Source organism: Elephas maximus, chromosome 27 (genome assembly GCF_024166365.1).
Source record: "Elephas maximus indicus isolate mEleMax1 chromosome 27, mEleMax1 primary haplotype, whole genome shotgun sequence".
Classification (NCBI taxonomy): Eukaryota; Metazoa; Chordata; class Mammalia; order Proboscidea; family Elephantidae; genus Elephas; species Elephas maximus.
In genome coordinates this window covers 34305779-34325129 of record NC_064845.1, presented here as the reverse complement: position 1 = coordinate 34325129, position 19351 = coordinate 34305779, and the positions used below count along the sequence as shown (strand labels likewise).

General features: G+C 37.7%; 1 protein-coding gene across 2 annotated transcripts in view; it reads right to left on the bottom strand.

Moving 5' to 3' along the window:
- Positions 1-615: 615 nt before the first annotated feature.
- The window catches only part of MRPL3 (mitochondrial ribosomal protein L3), a 56258-nt gene continuing 37522 nt past the window's right edge, over positions 616-19351 (bottom strand). Inside the window, exons 8-10 of one of the 2 annotated variants that reach the window (XM_049870802.1) lie at positions 16239-16316; positions 14128-14205; positions 616-1205 (exon numbers count right to left, since the gene is read on the bottom strand). In XM_049870802.1, coding sequence (XP_049726759.1) covers positions 1053-1205; positions 14128-14205; positions 16239-16316 — 309 coding nt within the window. In that variant the 3' untranslated portion in view covers positions 616-1052. The remainder of the gene's footprint in view (positions 1206-14127; positions 14206-16238; positions 16317-19351) is intronic. The other variant, XM_049870803.1, reaches the window with a different exon arrangement.

The following is a 19351-nucleotide window of genomic DNA, read 5'->3' as shown; positions in this document are numbered from 1 at the left end:
TTATTCTAATAGTTTGTCAGTTGATTCTTTCTGATTTTCTAGGTGGATTATATTTCCTACAAATAACGAAGATCAAAGACCACAGCCTTCAGTATGGATTACACCTCAACATAAAGAAAACAAAAATCCTCACAACTTGGCCAATAAACCACATCACGATAAATGGAGAAAAGATTGAAGTTGTCAAGGATTTCATTTTACTTGGATCCATAATCCACCCCCATGGAAGCAGCAGTCAGGAAATAAAAAGACATACTGCATTGGGCAAATCTGCTGCAAAAGACCTCTTTAAAGTGTTGAAAAGCAAAGATGTAACCTTGAAGACTAAGGTCCGCCTGACCAAAGCCATGGTATTTTCAATCGCATCGTATGCACATGAAAGCTGGACAATGAATAAGGAAGACTGAAGAAGAACTGATGTCTTTGAATTGTGGTGTTGGCGAAGAATACTGAATATACCATGGACTGATGAAAGAACGAACAACTCTGTCTTGGAAGAAGTACAACGAGAATGCTCCTTAGAAGCAAGGATAGTAAGACTACATCTCACATACTTTGGACATGTTGTCAGGAGGGATCAGTCCTATTGGACTCTAAGGTGTAGAACAATAAATGTGAATTTTAGGAAATGGTTTATTTAAAAAGGCTGCACCATAGTCCCCATATCATTTTCCATTGCTTGAAAACAACCCCTTCAAAAAGACAGACAAATCTTTAATAAAAGAAGTTAAATTTACAAACATCTTAAGATAATTTGGGAAATGCATAATAAAAAAGAGTGCAGCTCAAAATGTACAAAGATTTTGCTAATATGCAAATTGTCAGCCCATCTCAAATTTGGTACATCCATCCAATCTACTTAGCTGATCTGTTAAATATGGTAATTTTTCTAACAAAACTCAGTTGGGGGATGAATAATATCTTTAGGCCCTTGAAAAGATGTTAAGAATATTATTGTTATGACCAAAAAAAGAATATAGCTCCTGCTTATGTCATTGCACTGGCTCAGCAAAGTCCACAGACTATGTGAGGTTCAACTATGTCCAGCTGTGTCAGGCATACGTAATAGAAGGTGCGCTGGGCTGACACACATTTTCATCATACAAATCTTCAGGTAGTTCTTCTTCGTCTCCATCAGGAAAATAGGTAGGGAATGGTAGATTTTTACAGAAATCCTTATATGCTGGCAACTTGGAATCTCTAATCTGGAAGGACAAGCAAAGATCTTATTGGTAAGCGCTTCTAGTAAACTGCTTATTTAAATATATAACGCTTATTATTCACCAACAAAGAATATCTGTTCCTATATTTCCTAATATGAATAACAAAACTGTTACATATATATAACATATATATATAGTAAAAAGACTCAGTCAAGGTATTATTCTTTTCATTTCAATAAATTTAATTAATCCAACTATAGAAAAACAATCTCCCCTCAAGCTAATCAGCCACTGCATAATAAAATTACACTGATTATTACTTAATCTTATTCATAATTTATTAATCTCTAGAACTGTCCAAAAAGATAAACTGTTTTTAAATTACTACTCAAATATCAATTATATCCAATTTTTTGACTTTTCCAATAAAGATCTGATACAAACTATATACTTAATATTATCTATTTTTAATTACTTATTTTATTACCTACTCACACTACCTATTTTTATTTTATTTTCTACTATTTATAGCATAGATTTTTTCTAGCTGAGGTTAGAAACGTACCTAGCATATTTGTTAGCCTCAACTCTAAGACACAGAACCAAATATATGAACTTTTATTAAAAAATTTTGCTCCATTGTCACAGAGAAGAGATTAATATTTAGAAAAAGCTATGATAATAAATCTATAAGTCTTTATAATAGCTGTTAACTCCTTATGTTCTAACAATATTCTAGTTTATCTGTGAACTCAAAGACCAAAGAATTTTAATACAGATATTGATATGATCTAAAACGTGGTCTTATTTTTGAAAAACAGTATTAGGTTTTTCAAAGCTTCTGACTCATTCTACAGCCTTCATTCGAGAGAAATTTAAAAAAATGCATTTAATTATACACACAGAGTAAAGTAAGGCATAATCAGTTTTGCAATAAGAAAATGAATAATTTGGTTGAAGTAAGTACACAGCTGCTAGGAACAGCTAAGTACAGAGTAACAGATCTATTTTAATCTCTCATTATAATTGTCCTAAGAAATTATTGCTAAGTTAGCCCAGAAGAAAATAAAGTTATTCAGCTTTTTTTTCCCCCAATTTACTAATCTTGGATTGAACCTGAACCTTAACTTAAAAAGTCATATTCATACCAAATTAAACTTTCTTAGAATTTGGTATTAAAAATAAAATCCAAGCCACTCCTGAAGTCCACCTTTCAGTCAAAGATTAGACAAGACTATAAAATAAACAATAACACACACAAGGAACATGCTTTTTAGTTCAATCAAGTATACAAGACCAAATGGGCAACACCTGCCCCAAAGCAAAGCCGAGAAAGCCGAAGCGATAGGAAAACTGAACACGGGTAACTCAGGGTGGAAAGTAGAGTGCTGACACATTGCAGGGATTGTAACCGATGTCACAAAACAATTTGTGTATAATTTTTTAAAAGAGAAACTAATTTGCACTGTAAGCTTTCACCTAAAGCACAATAAAAAAGGACAAAATATGATGTTATATAGGAAAGAAAACCCCAAACAACGAAGCCAACAATAACAAAACTTCCTTTACTAATTTGATAAATACATTTAGTCATAAATGAACTAAATAGCAAATTCTGTTTATTTTACATTTTTTATAGGTAATTATAGCTGAGGAACATTTCAGACAACACAAGCACTACTTTTATACTGAAAGTGTAAACACTACTATAATTGATTGATTTGAAACATACAGTATGACATCTCATCTAATTTTCTTCTATTTTGGTGGCTTGAAAGTTGAGAGCCAAAAATTTACAAAAAATTAAAAAGCATGAAAGACTCTGTGAGGCATGAATTTCTGTGCACTTAATCTTAACCCCTGGCTTTATTATTTCCCTATCTTCACCAAGACTCTATCTATCTCATTCTTTTTATATTTATGTGTATTGGCAAACCAGTTCAAATCTTTGAGGAAAGGACGGGGCGGGGACAAACAAAAAATGGTAAATCTGATAATACACTTACATTTTTAAGTCAGGTTATAGAAATGAGCACACATGAATAATACTTCGTAACATACATATGATGGAAACAACAGTTCTTTAAGCTCTCTTGGTATATTTACTGAATCCAAACAACATCGAAAAGGTTACACTAATCAAGGTGGTTGGTCATCTCTAGGATCTTTAAAAAAACAAACAAACAAAAAACTGGCAGCCCTATACTCTTAAGGAGAAAAAGGGCCTACAGGGGGAGTAGATGTTAACGAGGCTGCTTGCCCAGGAAGGAGCATCTCAATCTCCATGGACAAGAGGCTCATTCTCCTGATTTCAATCACCTGGAAGAATGGCAAAAATGGGGTAAATGTTTTCAAAAGATGTACCAAGCTTTTGACATTTAAAACATAAACTCACAAAACATTCCCTCAAACCCACATCTTGATGTTTGAGACAGACATTTGAGACCTTAAACCTTGTTCAAAATTTTATGAGACAGTTATTTATGACGTATTTCAGAGATCCTTTTTTTTTTTTTTAAAAAAAAGATGAGTTCTTTTTATCCAAATATGTTTGTTAGAAATATATTCACTAGTGTGTTGACATAACAATGATTATGAGGAAGGCGCAGAACCAGGTATGTTTTGTTCTGTTTTACACAGAGTTGCTATGAGTTGCAGCCAACTCAAGGGCACCTAACAACAACAGTGTGTTAACAGTTCAAAGTGGACTAGATATTTCTTTGATGCTACAGTTTCTTTTGGGATTGCATTTGTTTTAATGTCTGAATACCTTCAGTGACAATAAACCATCACCCTTCAAGAAGGCTGACTGAGTTTTTAAAAGCAACCTTTTATTGAAGTGGATGATAAACCTGAGTATAAACGGTTTGAAATAACCAGCTCAGAACATCACTACACTCACTATGGTTTTTGAAGATGGCTGACCTATTCATCCTTTATGGTGTCAACAAAGATGCTGACATGCCACCTGAGAAGTCACAGGAGTGGGTAAGGCCCAGCTAGAAAGCCAGCATAGTATTATATACATCAAAACGAGAAAAAAGGAGGATTTGACAATATTAAAAAAAAATTATTTGCTATCCAGTTCAATTTTACTATGGGGACTAATTCTTTTCCTTTTTTTTTTTTCCTTCTGTTAGGCTGTGATACTCAGAATAGAGCTGGGTTACACTGAATTATGAAGGTAAAATGTTATGAGAAGTAAAATGACAATTTGTTGGCTTCCACTACATGTGTGTCACTGTGTATAACTAAGCCATCTGAGGACTGGAAACCTACTTAAACTTAGAAGCCTACATCCAACCACAGGGGGCAGGACAGGACCTCCAGCTGCCCAAGGCCTAGGCTTTACGTGAGCCACAGTAGCACACGCTCTTCTTGCAGTTCCTGGCTGCAATCCCAAGGGCTTGTACAATGAAGGAAGGTGTCATGTGATGACAGGCAAAGAGGGCTGGCAAAGCATTATAAAGTACTGTCCTGTGTCCTCCGTAGAGTAGGAGTGGAGGTACAGGAGGGTCCACACAAACTAATGGTAAGAAAAAGTATGAAGAGCAGAACAACAGAAACACCTCGAAAGTCTTGCTTAACAAAGGGCATCCTGGAAGAAGATTCTCAGTTCTCCAAAGTCTCATGACAATGTTGTTTTGTCTTTTCTTTATCTTCATTTAATTATAACAATCTCAATATGAGATACTGATGATGGTAAAATGCACTGTATCCTAACCAAAACTGAGGCAAAAGAATCCTTGTTCAAAGTCCTAGAATTTGTTTTAGCTTTCCGTTGCTTTATACTTACATAAATACATTTATATATCACATCTTAAGGAATAAATATACATTTTGCTGTTTTCTATCACCTTACTAAATGTCAAGGTTGATTTTCAACCATATTCTGTGAGACTCAAGATCAAATAAAAAAGTGGGAGAAAGGACATTTCAATAATTTAATTTACAAATAAAAATACTAGAACATGTTTAATACTGTAAAGTTGTTTTCATGCTAATAAACTACTACTTATTGAAAAAGGAACCATATCCGTTGCAAAGAATGGATGATTATTCAATCCAAACAACATCTTCCTTTGGATATTCATTTTAATAACTCTTTCTCTACAAAAAGATGCTAAACATAAAATCCATTCTGGGTATGAAATCATAACCAAGAAGAGCTGCAAAGTTACCTTTTGCTTCTATTCCTTTTCAGAACTTGAGGAGAATATAAAGCATATCTTAAGTGATGTGACTTATAGGGGGAAGAAAAGTTTTTCTTTATAGAAAATGAGAGAAGCGGAGCCAAGATGGTGGAACAGACAGACGCTTCCGATGAGCCCTCTTTACAACAAAGACCCGACAAAAAAAGTGAAAGAAGTATATCTGTGACAAGCTGGGAGCCCTGAGCATCAAAGGCAAGCTTAGACAATGAACTGAGGAGCAGGGGGAAGAAGAGACCGTTCAGAAGTGGAGAGGAGTTACAGGACCTGAATTGCAGGGAGTCCTCAGGCACCATTCCTGGAGCGGCGGTGGCGGCAGCGGCGGGCTGGTACTAGCGATCGGCCGCAGTTTCCTCGGGGAGAAACAGCCAGCCACACAGCCCACTCACACCTCCGGAACCTGAGGAGAACGGCGCTCTCGGCGAAAGCTAAGTACTTGCGTATATTTTACTGCGCACCCCCAACGCCGAGCCAGCTTCAGCGGCTAAATCCCCGGGCCTGAGATAGACCCTGGTGAGCACCTAGAGCCATCCTCCCGGACTTGGGGGAGGAAAAAATCTGCAACTGGGGGGAAAAGATTATTTGCTAGCTCCATTAAATGGGGGAGCTCAGGATAGATGCGGCTCCTGTCCAGGCATAAACCGTCCGTGGACCTTGAACACCTTTCCCGTCTGCATGAACCTGTGTGGGCCTATTTCGGGAGAATAGGCCCTTGTTGGCAAACGCCAACCATTTCAGCTGTGCGGTGGAGAGTTGGGTGTTTGACGTTTGACATTGCTTTGCCTATTAAACAAGGTCCTCACCTACTCACATCAGGGACCTAGGACTGGTAGCTCCACTCAGGTCACCCAGCCACCTGTGACAGGGGTCCAAAGACAACCGGTACCTCCCAGTCCTTAAAATCAAAAACTTTGGGTGCCCATGGCCCCTCTGCAGAAAGCACCCACCAGCACGCTCTAGGGAACAGAGGAGCATTTTCCTCAGAGACACTTGGGGGTTGGTTCTCAGCCCCCTGCCTTGTTCAGAGCATGACCCGCTGCTGCAATCAGATACCAGTATATATGCCAATCACCTCTGCCCCTCTAAGACTGTAGGACAGAGCCTGTACCACACACTTGATATTGGCTACCTGGAAACCTAAGCTGAATTCATACAAGAAAACTGAATGGACTCCTAGACTGATATACCTGATAACAGCTCTAGCCAGCTGGGGACAGGACACCAGAGCTCCAAAGGTGAAAATAATCAAGCTACCTCACTCAAGCAACCCATAGGGATATACCAAAACAAAACAAAAAAAGCAGCTATGACACAGTAAGCAAGCATGAACTAATACAATAACTATAGATGGCTCGGAGACAACAGTCAATATCAAGTCACATAAAGAAACAAACCACGATCACCTCAACAGGCTCTCAAAACAAAGAACCCAGGGAACTTCTAGATGAAAGCGCATTCCTGGAATTACCAGATGCAGAATAAAAAAGTTTAATATACAGAACCTTTCGAGACATCAGGAAGGAAATGAGGCAATATGCAGAACAAGCCAAGGGACACACAGATAAAGCCACTGAAGAAATTAGAAAGATTATTCAGGAACATAATGAAAGTTTAATAAGCTGGAAAAATCCGTAGACAAACAGCAATCAGAAATTCAGAAGATTAACAATAAAATGACAGAATTAGATAACTCAATAGAAAGTCAGAGGAGCAGAATTGAGCAAGCAGAAGTTAGAATTTCTGAACTCGAAGATAAATCACTTGGCACTAATGTATTTGAAGAAATATCAGATAAAAGAATTAAAAAAAATGAAGAAACCTGAAGAATCGTGTGGGAATTTATCAAGAGAAATAACCTATGAGTGATTGGAGTACCAGAACAGGGAGGGATAACAGAAAATACAGAGAAAATTCTTGAAGCTTTGTTGGCAGAAAACCTCCCTAATATTGTGAAAGATGAGACGATATCTATCCAAGATGCTCATTGAACTCAACATAAGGTAGATCTTAAAAGAAAGTCACGAAGACATATTATAACCAAGCTTGCCAAAACCAAAGATAAAGGAGAAGTATAAGAGCAGCAAGGGATAAACGAAAAGTCACCTACAAAGGAGAGCCAATAAAAATAAGCTCAGACTACTAGGCAGAAACCATGCAGGCAAGAAGGCAATGGGATGACATATTTAAAAAACTGAAGGAAAAGAATTGTCTGCCAAGAATCATATATCCATCAAAACTGTCTCTTAAATATGAAGGTGCAATTAAGACATTTCCAGATAAACACAAGTTGAGGGAACTCATAAAAACTAAACCAAAACTATAAGAAATACTAAAGGGAGTTCTTTGGTTAGAAAATCAATAATATCGGGTATTAACCCAAGACTAGAACACTGGGCAGGGCAACCAGAAGTCAACCCAGACAGGGAAATCCGAAAAAACAAAGCAAGATTGAAAAAAAAAAAAAAAGCCTAACAGGGTAACGGCGATGTTATTACATAAGAGAAGGCAACATTAAAATAATAAAGAAGGACTAAGAAATGTAATCATACACCTTCCATATGGAGAGGAAGATATGGTGATACAAAGACATAAAAGTTCGTTTTAGATTTAGGAACATAGGTGTAAATAATAAGGTAACCACAAAGGAGACAAACTATCCTACTCATCAAAATAAAATACAAGGGAAAAATACAGACTCAGCAGAAACAAAATCAACCACAACAAATATGAGGAAGGGACAATATATAAAGAAAATCTACTCAGCACATAAAAGCAAGTGGGAAAAAGAAACTGTCAACACACAAAAAAAGTGTGTTTTTTTGTTATCATTGAAATGATAACACTAAATTCAAAAAAAAAATTCATACCTGTCCATAATTATCCTGAGTGTAAATGGACTAAACGCACCAATAAAGAGACAGAGACTGGCAGAATGGATTAAAAAACAAGACCCGTCTATACGTTGCCTACAAGAGACACAATTTAGACTTAGAGACACAAACAAACTAAAACTCAAAGGATGGAAAAAAATATATCAAGCAAACAACAATCAAAAAAAGAAGAGGAGTGGCAATATTAATTTCTGACAAAATAGACTGTAAAGTTAAATCCATCATAAAGGATAAGGAAGGACACTATATAATGATTAAAGGGACAATACACCAAGAAGATAGAACCATATTAAATACCTATGCACCCAATGACAGGGCTGCAAGATACATAAAACAAACTCTATCAGCATTGAAAAGTGAGATAGCTCCACAATAATAGTAGGAGACTTCAACACACCACTTTCGGTGAAGGACAGGACGTCCAGAAAGAAACTCTAAAATAAAGACATGGAAGATCTAAATGCCACAAATCAACCAACTTGACCTCATAGACATATACAGAACACTTCGCCCAACAGCAACGAAGTATACTTTCTTTTCTAGTGCACATGGAACATTCTCTAGAATAGACCACGTATTAGGTCATAAAGAATAGACCACGTATTAGGTCATAAAGCAAGCCTTAGCAGAATCCAGAACACTGAAATATTACAACGCATCTTCTCTAGCCATAAGGTCATAAAAGTGGAAATCAATAAGAGGAAAAGCAGGGAAAACAGATCAAACACTTGGAAACTGAACAATACCCTGCTCAAAAAAGACTGGATTATGGAAGACATTAAGGACGGAATAAAGAGATACAGAGAATCCAATGAGAATGAAAACATTTCCTATCAGAACCTTCGGGACACAGCAAAAGCTGTGGTCAGAGGCCAATTTATATCAATAAATGCACACATCCAAAAAGAAGAAAGGGCCAAAATCAAAGAATTTACCCCTAAAACTTGAACAAATAGAAAGGGAGCAACAAAAGAAACCCACAGGCACCAGAGGAAAACAAATAATAAAAATTAGAGCTAAACTACATGAAATAGAAAACAGAACAACAATTGAAAGAATTAACAAGACCAAAAGCTGGTTTTCTGAAAAAAATCAACAAAATTGATAAACCACTGGACAAACTGACAAAAGAAAAACAGGAGAGGAAGCAAATAACCCGAATAAGAAATTAAATGGGTGATATTACAACAGACCCAACTGAAATTAAAAGAATCATATTAGATTACTATGAAAAACTATAATCAAACTAATTTGAAAACCTAGAAGAAATGCATGAATTCCTAGAAACACACTACCTACCTAAACTAACACAAACAGAGGTAGAATAACTAAATAGACCCATAACAAAAGAAGAGATTGAAAAGGTAATCAAAAAACTCCCAACCAAAAAAAGCCCTGGTACGGATGGCTTCACTGCAGAGTTCTACCAAACTTCCAGAGAAGAGTTAACACCACTACTACTAAAGGAATTTCAGAGCATAGAGAAGGACAGAATACTACCAAACTCATTCTATGAAGCTATCATAACCCTGATACCAAAACCAGGTAAAGACACAAGAAAAGTATAGACCTATATCCCTCATGAATGTAGATGCAAAAATCCTCAACAAAATTCTAGCCAATAGAGATCAATATATCAAAAAAACAATTCACCATGACCAAGTGGGATTCATACCAGGTATGCAGGGATGGTTCAACATTAGGAAAACAATGAATGTAATCCACCACATAAATAAAACAAAAAACAAGAATCACATGATTTTAGCGATTGATGCAGAAAAGGCATTTGACAAAGTTCAACACTCATTCATGGTAAGAACTCTCAGCAAAATAGGAATAGAAGGAAAATTCCTCAACATAATAAAGGGCATTTATACAAAGCCAACAGCCAACATCACCCTAAATGGAGAGAGCCTGAAAACATTCGCATTGAGATCGGGAACCAGACAAGGATGCCCTTTATCACCACTCTTATGCAACATTGTGCTGGAGGTCCTAGCCAGAGCAATTAGGCTAGATAAAGAAATAAAGGGCATCCGGATTGGCAAGGAAGAAGTCAAAGTATCTCTATTTCCAGATGACATGATCTTATACACAGAAAACCCTAAGGAATCCTCCAGGAAACTACTGAAACTAATAGAAGAGTTCAGTAGAGTATCGGGATACAAGATAAACATACAAAAATCAGTTGGATTCCTCTACACCAACAAAAAGAACATCGAAGAGGAAATCACCAAATCAATGCCATTTACAGTAGCCCCCAAGAAGATAAAATACTTAGGAATAAATCTTACCAGAGATGTAAAAGGCTTGAACAAAGAAAACTAAAGAGACCAAGAAACCAAAAGACACTTACGTAAGTGGAAGAACATACCTTGCTCGTGGATAGGAAAACTTAACATTATAAAAATGTATATTCTACCAAAAACGATCTATACATTTAATGGAATTCTGAGCCAAATCCCAAAGACATTCTTTAATGAGATGGAGACACAAATGACCAATTTCATATTGAAGGGAAAGAGGCCCCAGATAAATAAGGCTTACTGAAAAAGAAGAACAAAGTGGGAGGCCTTACTTTACCTGATTTTAGAACCTATTACACCGCCACAGTAGTCAAAACAGCCTGGCACTGGTACAACGACAGATACATGGACCATTGGAACAGAATTGAGAACCCAGACATAAACCCATCCACATATGAGCAGTTGATATTTGACAAAGGCCCCAAAACAGTTAAATGTGGAAAAGACGGTCTTTTTAACAAATGGTGCTGGCATAACTGGATATCCATCTGCAAAAAAATGAAACAAGACCCATACCTCACTCCATGCACAAAAACTAACACAAAATGGATCAAAGACCTAAATATAAAATCTAAAACGATAAAGACCATGGAAGAAAAAATAGGGACAATGTTAGGAGCCCTAATACATGGCATAAACAGTATACAGAACATTATAAAGAACGTAGAAGAAAAACTAGATAACTGGGAGCTCCTAAAAATCAAACGCCTATGCTCATCCAAAGACTTCACCAAAAGAGTAAAAAGACTACCTACAGACTGGGAAAAAGTTTTTAGCTATGACATTTCTGATCAGCGCCTGATTTCTAAAATCTACGTGATACTGCAAAAACTCAACTGCAAAAAGATAAATAACCCAATTAAAAAATGGGCAAAAGATATGAATAGACACTTCATTAAAGAAGACATTCAGGCAGCTAACGGATACATGAGGAAATGTTCACAATCATTAGCCATTAGAGAAATGCAGATCCAAACTACAATGAGATTTCATCTCACTCCAACAAGGCTGGCATTAATCCAAAAAACACAAAAGAATAAATGTTGGAGAGGCTGTGGAGAGACTGGAACACTTATACACTGCTGGTGGGAATGTCAAACGGTAGAACCACTTTGGAAATCGATTTGGCGCTTCCTTAAAAAGCTAGAAATAGAACTACCATACGATCCAGCAATCCCACTCCTCGGAACATATCCTAGAGAAATAAGAGCCTTTACATAAACAGATACACGCACACCCATGTTTATTGCGGCACTGTTTACAATAGCAAAAACATGGAAGCAACCAAGGTGCCCATCAACGGATGAATAGATAAATTATGGTATATTCACACCATGGAATACTATCCATCGATTAAAGAACAGTGATGAATCTGTGAAACATTTCATAACATGGAGGAACCTGGAAAGCATTATGCTGAGTGAAATTAGTCAGTTGCAAAAGGACAAATACTGTATAAGACCACTGTTATAAGAACTTGAGAAATAGTTTAAACTGAGAAGAAAACATTCTTTCGTGGTTACGAGAAGGGGGAGGGAGGGAGGGTGCGAGAGGGGCATTCACTAATTAGATAGTAGATAGGAACTACTTTAGGTGAAGGGAAAGACAGCACACAATACAGGGGAGGTCAGCACAATTGGACTAAACCAAAAGCAAAGAAGTTTCTTGAGTAAACTGAATGGTTCCAAGGCCAGTGTAGCCGGGGCAGGGGTTTGTGGACCATGGTTTCAGGGGACATCTAAGTCAACTGGCATAATAAAATCTATTAAGAAAACATTCTGCATCCCACTTTGAAGAGTAGCGTCTAGGGTCTTAAATACTAGCAAACAGCCATCTAAGATGCATCAATTGGTCTCAACCCACCTGGATCAAAGGAGAATGAAGAACGCCAAGGACACAAGGTGATTACAAGCCTAAGAGACAGAAGGGGCCACATGAACCAGCAACTATACCATCCTGAGAGCAGAAGAACTAGATGGTGCCCGGCTACAACCGATGACTGCCATGACAGGGAACACAACAGAGAACCCCTGAGGGAGCAGGAGAGTAGTGGGATGCAGACCCCAAATTCTCATAAGACCAGACTTAATGGTCTGACTGAGACTACAGGGACCCCGGTGGTCATAGCCACCAGACCTTCTGTTGCCCCAGGACAGGAACCATTCCTGAAGCCAACTCTTCAGACATGGATTGGACTGGACAATGGGTAGGAGAGGGATGCTGGTGAGGAGTGAGCTTCTTGGATCAGGTGGACACTTGAGACTATGTTGGCATCTCCTGCCTGGAGGGGATATGAGACTGTTGAGCAGGTTAGAAGCTGGCAAAATGGACAAGAAAAGAGAAAGTGGAGGTAGAGAGTGGGCTGTCTCATTAGGCGGAGAGTAATCGGGAGTGTGTAGCAAGATGTATATGGGTTTTTTGTGAAAAACTGACTTGATTTGTAAACTTTCACTTTAAGCGCAATAAAAATCATTAAAAAAAAAACAACCCAGTCAGGAAGCAAAGCATTTCAAAAGGGACTCTAAGACAAGTAAAACTCTTAAGACTTTAAAAAAAATTGTACCTTATGCTAGCAATGGAACTTACTTTAAGAAATAAGAATACAGAAAGATGCAATTTTAAAAATTTGAGATTTAAATTTAGAGATTTTTTGTTGTTGCGAGGCCAATGAAAATATGTTTCTGGGGATAGCTGACATCACTTCTACTACAATCTTTCAGAATAAAAGATTACAAATTCAGAAGTGAGAGAATTTGTATTATGTTGGCCTAAACCCGAAACAGAATATCTATTTTGATAGAAATAACCATCTAAGAGTTTAAGAGTTTTCACTTCAAATCTATCCTGCACATGCTTATTTCCTTCTTTTACTTTGTTTTTGAATTAAAAAAAAAAAAAAAAGCCTTTTTTTTTTTTTTTTAAAGGGGGGAACAAATTACAACACACACTTAAAGGGGTAATAAGGGTAGTAGTGGTAGCAGCAAAATGAATCTCTCCATAAAATGTCTACTTTTAATCACCTTTATTGATGACTCTCTCTCATTTAATTTCCACCCCACACACTGCCAATGCCCGCACCAAAGTAACTCTCTTTAAAAGGCAAAAAATTTCTTGTTTTTGGAGGGACAGTGATACGCTGACATTCTGACAATAAATTTCCTCATAACTTTGTCACATTTCTGAAGATCCCTGTGCTGGTGGCTCTACTTTTATTTTTGCAGGTTTCCAGATTTATAGGGTTTTTTTTAGGGTATTCTGTGTAACCTTTTAATTCAGATACACCACCCCAAAATGGAAACCCTGGTGGCGGTGCGCAGTGGTTAAGAGCTATGGCTGCTAACCAAAGGTCAGTGGTTCAGAGCCACCAGGCGCTCCTTGGAAATCCTATGGGGCAGTTCTGCTCTGTGCTATCGGGTCACTCTGAGTCGGAATCGACTCAACAGTAAAGTTCAGCAAAGAGCACCTGATAAAAGAGCCACTAACTTTCCAAACACACACACAGATCAAAGAAAAATTCACAGCACACACCACGTACCTGTCAACTATATACACATACCTTTACTAAGCAATTTTTATGTCCAGGTACGGAGCCATTTACATAGATTATGTTGTGCTTTGTGTTTATTCTCCACACCTAAAGCATAAAGTGAAATGAAAGTTAAAGCACTAAAAATTTGGAAATATACTTGTATTAAAACAAATAAGCAGTAGCTGTTAGTACAAGATGAGGAGGACGGAAGCTTGTAAAGTAATAACCGTATTAGCATTTCAACATGCTGAACAGGAACTGAAAAAGATTCAAACCATATGAATGCCATTGGGAAAGAATGATCTATCAAGAAATGGTACTGAGAAAACTAAAGTTTTGGGTGGAAAATCAAGTTTGATTCACATTTGACATCATCTATATACCTGGTGTATGACCTCCCGCTTTTCTCTGTGCTTATATAACAGCACAGCAACACACAAATGTAGGAGTTTGTGGCTTCACTGTTTTATGAACCATGCCCTGACTCTTTTTCTATGCAACATTTTCCGTTCTTTAAATATAAAACTGTAAGTTATGCCCTATAGAAGTGGCAGAAAACTCACTTCAAATATAAACGTGACTGAAATGATCAAGACTACCTGGATACCTCAGTGAACTCTGTTGGCAGCCTTAAAGCACACCAAAAATTTTTTCTAGTTAACATTAGGAACTAGGAACTGGGCAAGCCACAATTCCACTGGGACGGTTTTCTAAAATAAAAGGGCCAAGCAGATCTTCATGTGGAGAAAAAAAATTACATAAACAAACGGGAATGATCAGCCAAGAAATGATACTAAGACAACTAAATACTTTTGAGGAAAATGAAGTTTTATCCAGAACTCATATGTAACAATGGCTAAAAGTTAAATACTATAGAAACTAAAATCACACACACATACACACACGGAAAAAAAAAAAATGATGATCTCTGGTAAGTGTAAGAGTAATAGAAGGGTAGAGCAAAATTCTAACTCACAAAAAAAGACCAGACTTACTGGCCTGACAAAGACTGGAGAAACCCTGAGAACATGGCCCCCTGGACACCGTTTTAGCTCAGTAATGAAGTCACTCCTGGGGTTCATCCTTCAGCCAAAGTTTAGACAGGCCCATAAAACAAAATGAGACTAAGTGGGCACAATAGCCCAGGGGCAAGGATGAGAAGGTAGGGGGGGACAGGAAAGCTGGTAATAGGGGACCTAGGGTCGACAAGGGAGAGTGTTGACATGTCATGGGGTTGGTAACCAATGTCATAAAACAATATGAGTACTAAAAAAAAATAAATAAAATAGAAGGGAAAAAATCTTGGATTTAATTATACAAAATTTAATTTTTTTTTTTGCTGGTCAAAAATTATAAAATATATCTAAAATAGAAACTAGAAGGACATGTACAAAAAAGATTATCTTTGGATGTTCTTATGGGTGGCTTATTTTCTTTGCACTTTCTATGCTGTGAAGCGTATATGCATACATACATAGTTTATTTTTATAAACACAGAATTATACTTATTCATTATAGTGTAACTTGTTTTCATTTATGTAGCATATAATTCAGTTTAGTAGAGAATGAACTTAAGTTTTCCCCTTTAAAGCACAAGATTTTATAAAAATGTCTGTATTTCTAATCCTTTTTTTAGTTTTATTCCTCACCCCCCGTTTTGCTTGCCTCTCTCTCTTCTTCCTCACCTACATCCATGTCCACCCACCACATATTTGACATGTAATCCACAATTGGTATGTAACCTTCCACTTTTCTCCATGCTTATATAATGTCATAGTAACACACACGTAGGGAACGTTTTGTTCACTCTTTTATGAAAAAAAAAAAAAAAAAAGCTCTGAGTCTTTCTTTTTTCATGCAACATTTTGTAGAAATCCTCCAGGTCAAATGGCAGCTAATTTTTCCCTTTTAATGGCTGTACATGCCGCTGCTTGCTTGCTAAACGGCTACGTACTGCTGCTCTTGCTGCTACTGCTACCACAATAGCACACACACACACAAGTGACTTCTATTTCACCTCTCAGTAACTTTAAAGCACTATTAGAACAATGAGACAGACACGTATTAAATACACACTCAGGTGCCTCTGCACTGAGGCATTAATTTGCCATTCTTAACAAGCTGCTTCAGAAACTTACTTTCAGTCCAAATGCTGTCCTGTCTCTATTTCCCGTTTGTCCAGGCATTTTAGTTCCAGGCCAGACTCTTGCAACATCCTAAATGAGAGAACCAAAGTCAGCAGTTGCAAGTACTCTCAATTTCAAAGAGCAATGATCAAATCAAGATGCAAACTAAGCATATGAGTTATTGAAACGTTATTTTTTCCCCCATCCTGAGGATTTCCTTTCTAAACCAGGCTGACAATGTAAGTAATAAGTAAGAAAGATACTTAGGAGAAAAACTCAATAACAAAAGTGACCGATGAGTAGGAATTGGCTGGATGGCAACGGGTTTTGGTTTTCCATGGTCAGAGTAATTGAAAGAACAGGGTTAATTATTAGAATATTGAGTTTGTCTAGTTCTGGTTGTTTGGTTCACATAAATCAAGCAGCTTCAGACTATTTCTGATATTCTACAAATATACTTACTCTGTGATAAGCACTATGATTATCATTACAGTACTAAAATAGGATTGACACTGTCCTGCCCCATCAAATTTATACTGTCATTAAAGGTATACCCTAACTCTTAGGATTATGAAGGCATTTACTAGCTAATCTTTAATGAAAGTATTTACATAGACATGGAAGTGTATGTTTCACGATAAATAAATAACTTGCGTCGTAAGAACAGGTTGTCCTATATTCCTAAGTTTTAGAAGAGCTTTATTGAGATATAATTCACGTATGCATTTTGCCCATTTAAAGTGTACAATTCAATGGTTTTTAGTAGATTCAGAGTTCTGCGTCACCAAAATCAATTTTAGGCCATTTTAATTACCCCAAAACAAAATCCCATACTTATTAGCAGTCACTGTCTTTTCTCCCGCCAAGCCTCCCTAGTCCTGTGCAACCCGCTCATCTACTCTGGCCATTTCGTATAATGGAATGGAGTCATCCAATATGTGGTCTATCTACTCTGACAGGCTTCTTTAACTTAGCATGTTCCCAAGGTTCATTCATGTTGCACCATGTATCGGTACTTAATCCCACCTTATGGCTAAATAATATCCCACTGTACAGATATACCACATTTTCATTACCCATTAATCAACTGATGAATATTTGGGTTGTTTCTACTTTTTGACTATTATGAATAATTCTGCTATGAATATACATGTAGAAGTTTTTGTGTGGATATATGTTTTCATTTTTCTTAGAAATATACCTAGGAGTTGATTGTTGGGTCATATTTTATGGTTTTTTTTAACCTTTTGAGATAATTTTACACTCAAAGTTACAAAAATGGTACAGTGAATTCCTGAGCACCCTTCACCCAGCTTCCACAAGTAACAGCTTACAAAACCACAGTACAATCATCAAAACTAGGAAACCGATATAAGTACTATGTCATTAACTCAACAGTCCTTATCCTTCTTCCTTTTTGGGGTTTCACGTACACTCATTTTGTGTATGTGTGTAGTTCTATGAAGTTTTTGACATGCACAGATTCATGTACCCACCACCACAATCAGAATACCGCGTCATCACCCCCAGACTTACCTCATGTTATCCCCTTATAGTTAGCCTTGAAACCACTGGTCTGTTCCTCATCACTAGAGTTGTGTCATTTAGGTTGTGCTATACATATAATCATATATATAATCAGAATCGACTCGACGGCACTGGGTTTTTTTTTTTGGTTTACATGATCATACGGTATGTGACCTTTTGAGGTGGCTTTTTCCCACCCAGCATAATGTTCTTGTGACCCATTCCCACTGTTGCATGTATCAATAGTTCTTTCCTTTTTAGGCGTGAGCTTTAAGTAAACTGTTCCAAAGTGGCCGTACCATTTTACTTCTCGACCAGCAATGAATGAGAGTTCCAATTTGTCCACATCCTCGCCAACACTTGTTCTTATTCATCTTTTTGATTATAGCCATTCTCGTAGGTGTGAAGTTGCATCTTATTTTTTTTTTTTCCAGTATAATTCAATTTACACGAATATTAAAAACAGGCAAAACTTTTACATGGTGGGAGAAGTTGTAATAGTGGTTACCTCTCCAGGAGTACAGACTGGGAAGAGGCATGATTATATGGATGTACTCATCTGTGTTATGGATTGAAATGTGTCTTCCCCAAAATATGTGTTTGAAATCCTAATCCCTCTACCTGTGGATAAGGAGCCCTGGTGGCAGAGTGGTTAAAGCACTCAGCTGCTAACCATAAGGTCTGTGGTTCGAACCCATCAGCTGCTCCACAGGACAAAGACAAGGTAGTTGACTTTTTTTTTTTTTTATTAGCTCACTCCTCACCAGCATCCCTCTCCAACCCACTGTCCAGTCCAATCCATGTCTGAAGAGTTGGCTTCGGGAATGGTTCCTGTCCTGGGCCAACAGAAGGTCTGGAGGCCATGACCACTGGGGTCCTTCTAGTCTCAGTCAGAACATTAAGTCTGGACTTTTTATGAGAATTTGGGGTCTGCACCCCACTGCTCTCCTGCTCCCTCAGGGGTTCTCCGTTGTGTTCCCTGTCAGGGCAGTCATCGGTTGTAGCCGGGCACCAACTAGTTCTTCTGCTCTCAGGATGGTGTAGTTGCTGGTTCATGTGGCCCCTTCTGTCTCTTAGGCTCGTAATCGGCTTGTGTCCTTGGTGTTCTTCATTCTCCTTTGATTCAGGTGGGTTGAGACCAATTAATGCATCTTAGATGGCTGCTTGCTAGCGTTTAAGACCCCAGACGCCTCCCTCCAAGGTGGGATGCAGAATGTTTTCTTAATAGATTTTATTATGCCAATTGACTTAGATGTCGCCTGAAACCACGGCCCCCAAACCCCCGTCCCTGCTACACCGGCCTTCTAAGCATTCAGTTTATTCCGGAGACTTTTTTGCTTTTAGTTTAGTCCAATTGTGCTGACCTCGTCTGTACTGTGTGTACTTATGTTAGTTTTACAAGTCCCTGATGACTAATAATGTTGAGCATCTTTTCAGGTGCTTAGAGGTTAAGTGCTATGGCTGCTAACCAAGAGGTCGGCAGTTCGAATCTGCAAGGCGCTCCTTGGAAACTATCAGGCAGTTCTACTCTGTCCTATAGGGTCGCTATGAGTCAGAATAGACTTGATGGTGGTGGGTTTGGTTTGGTTTTGGTATTG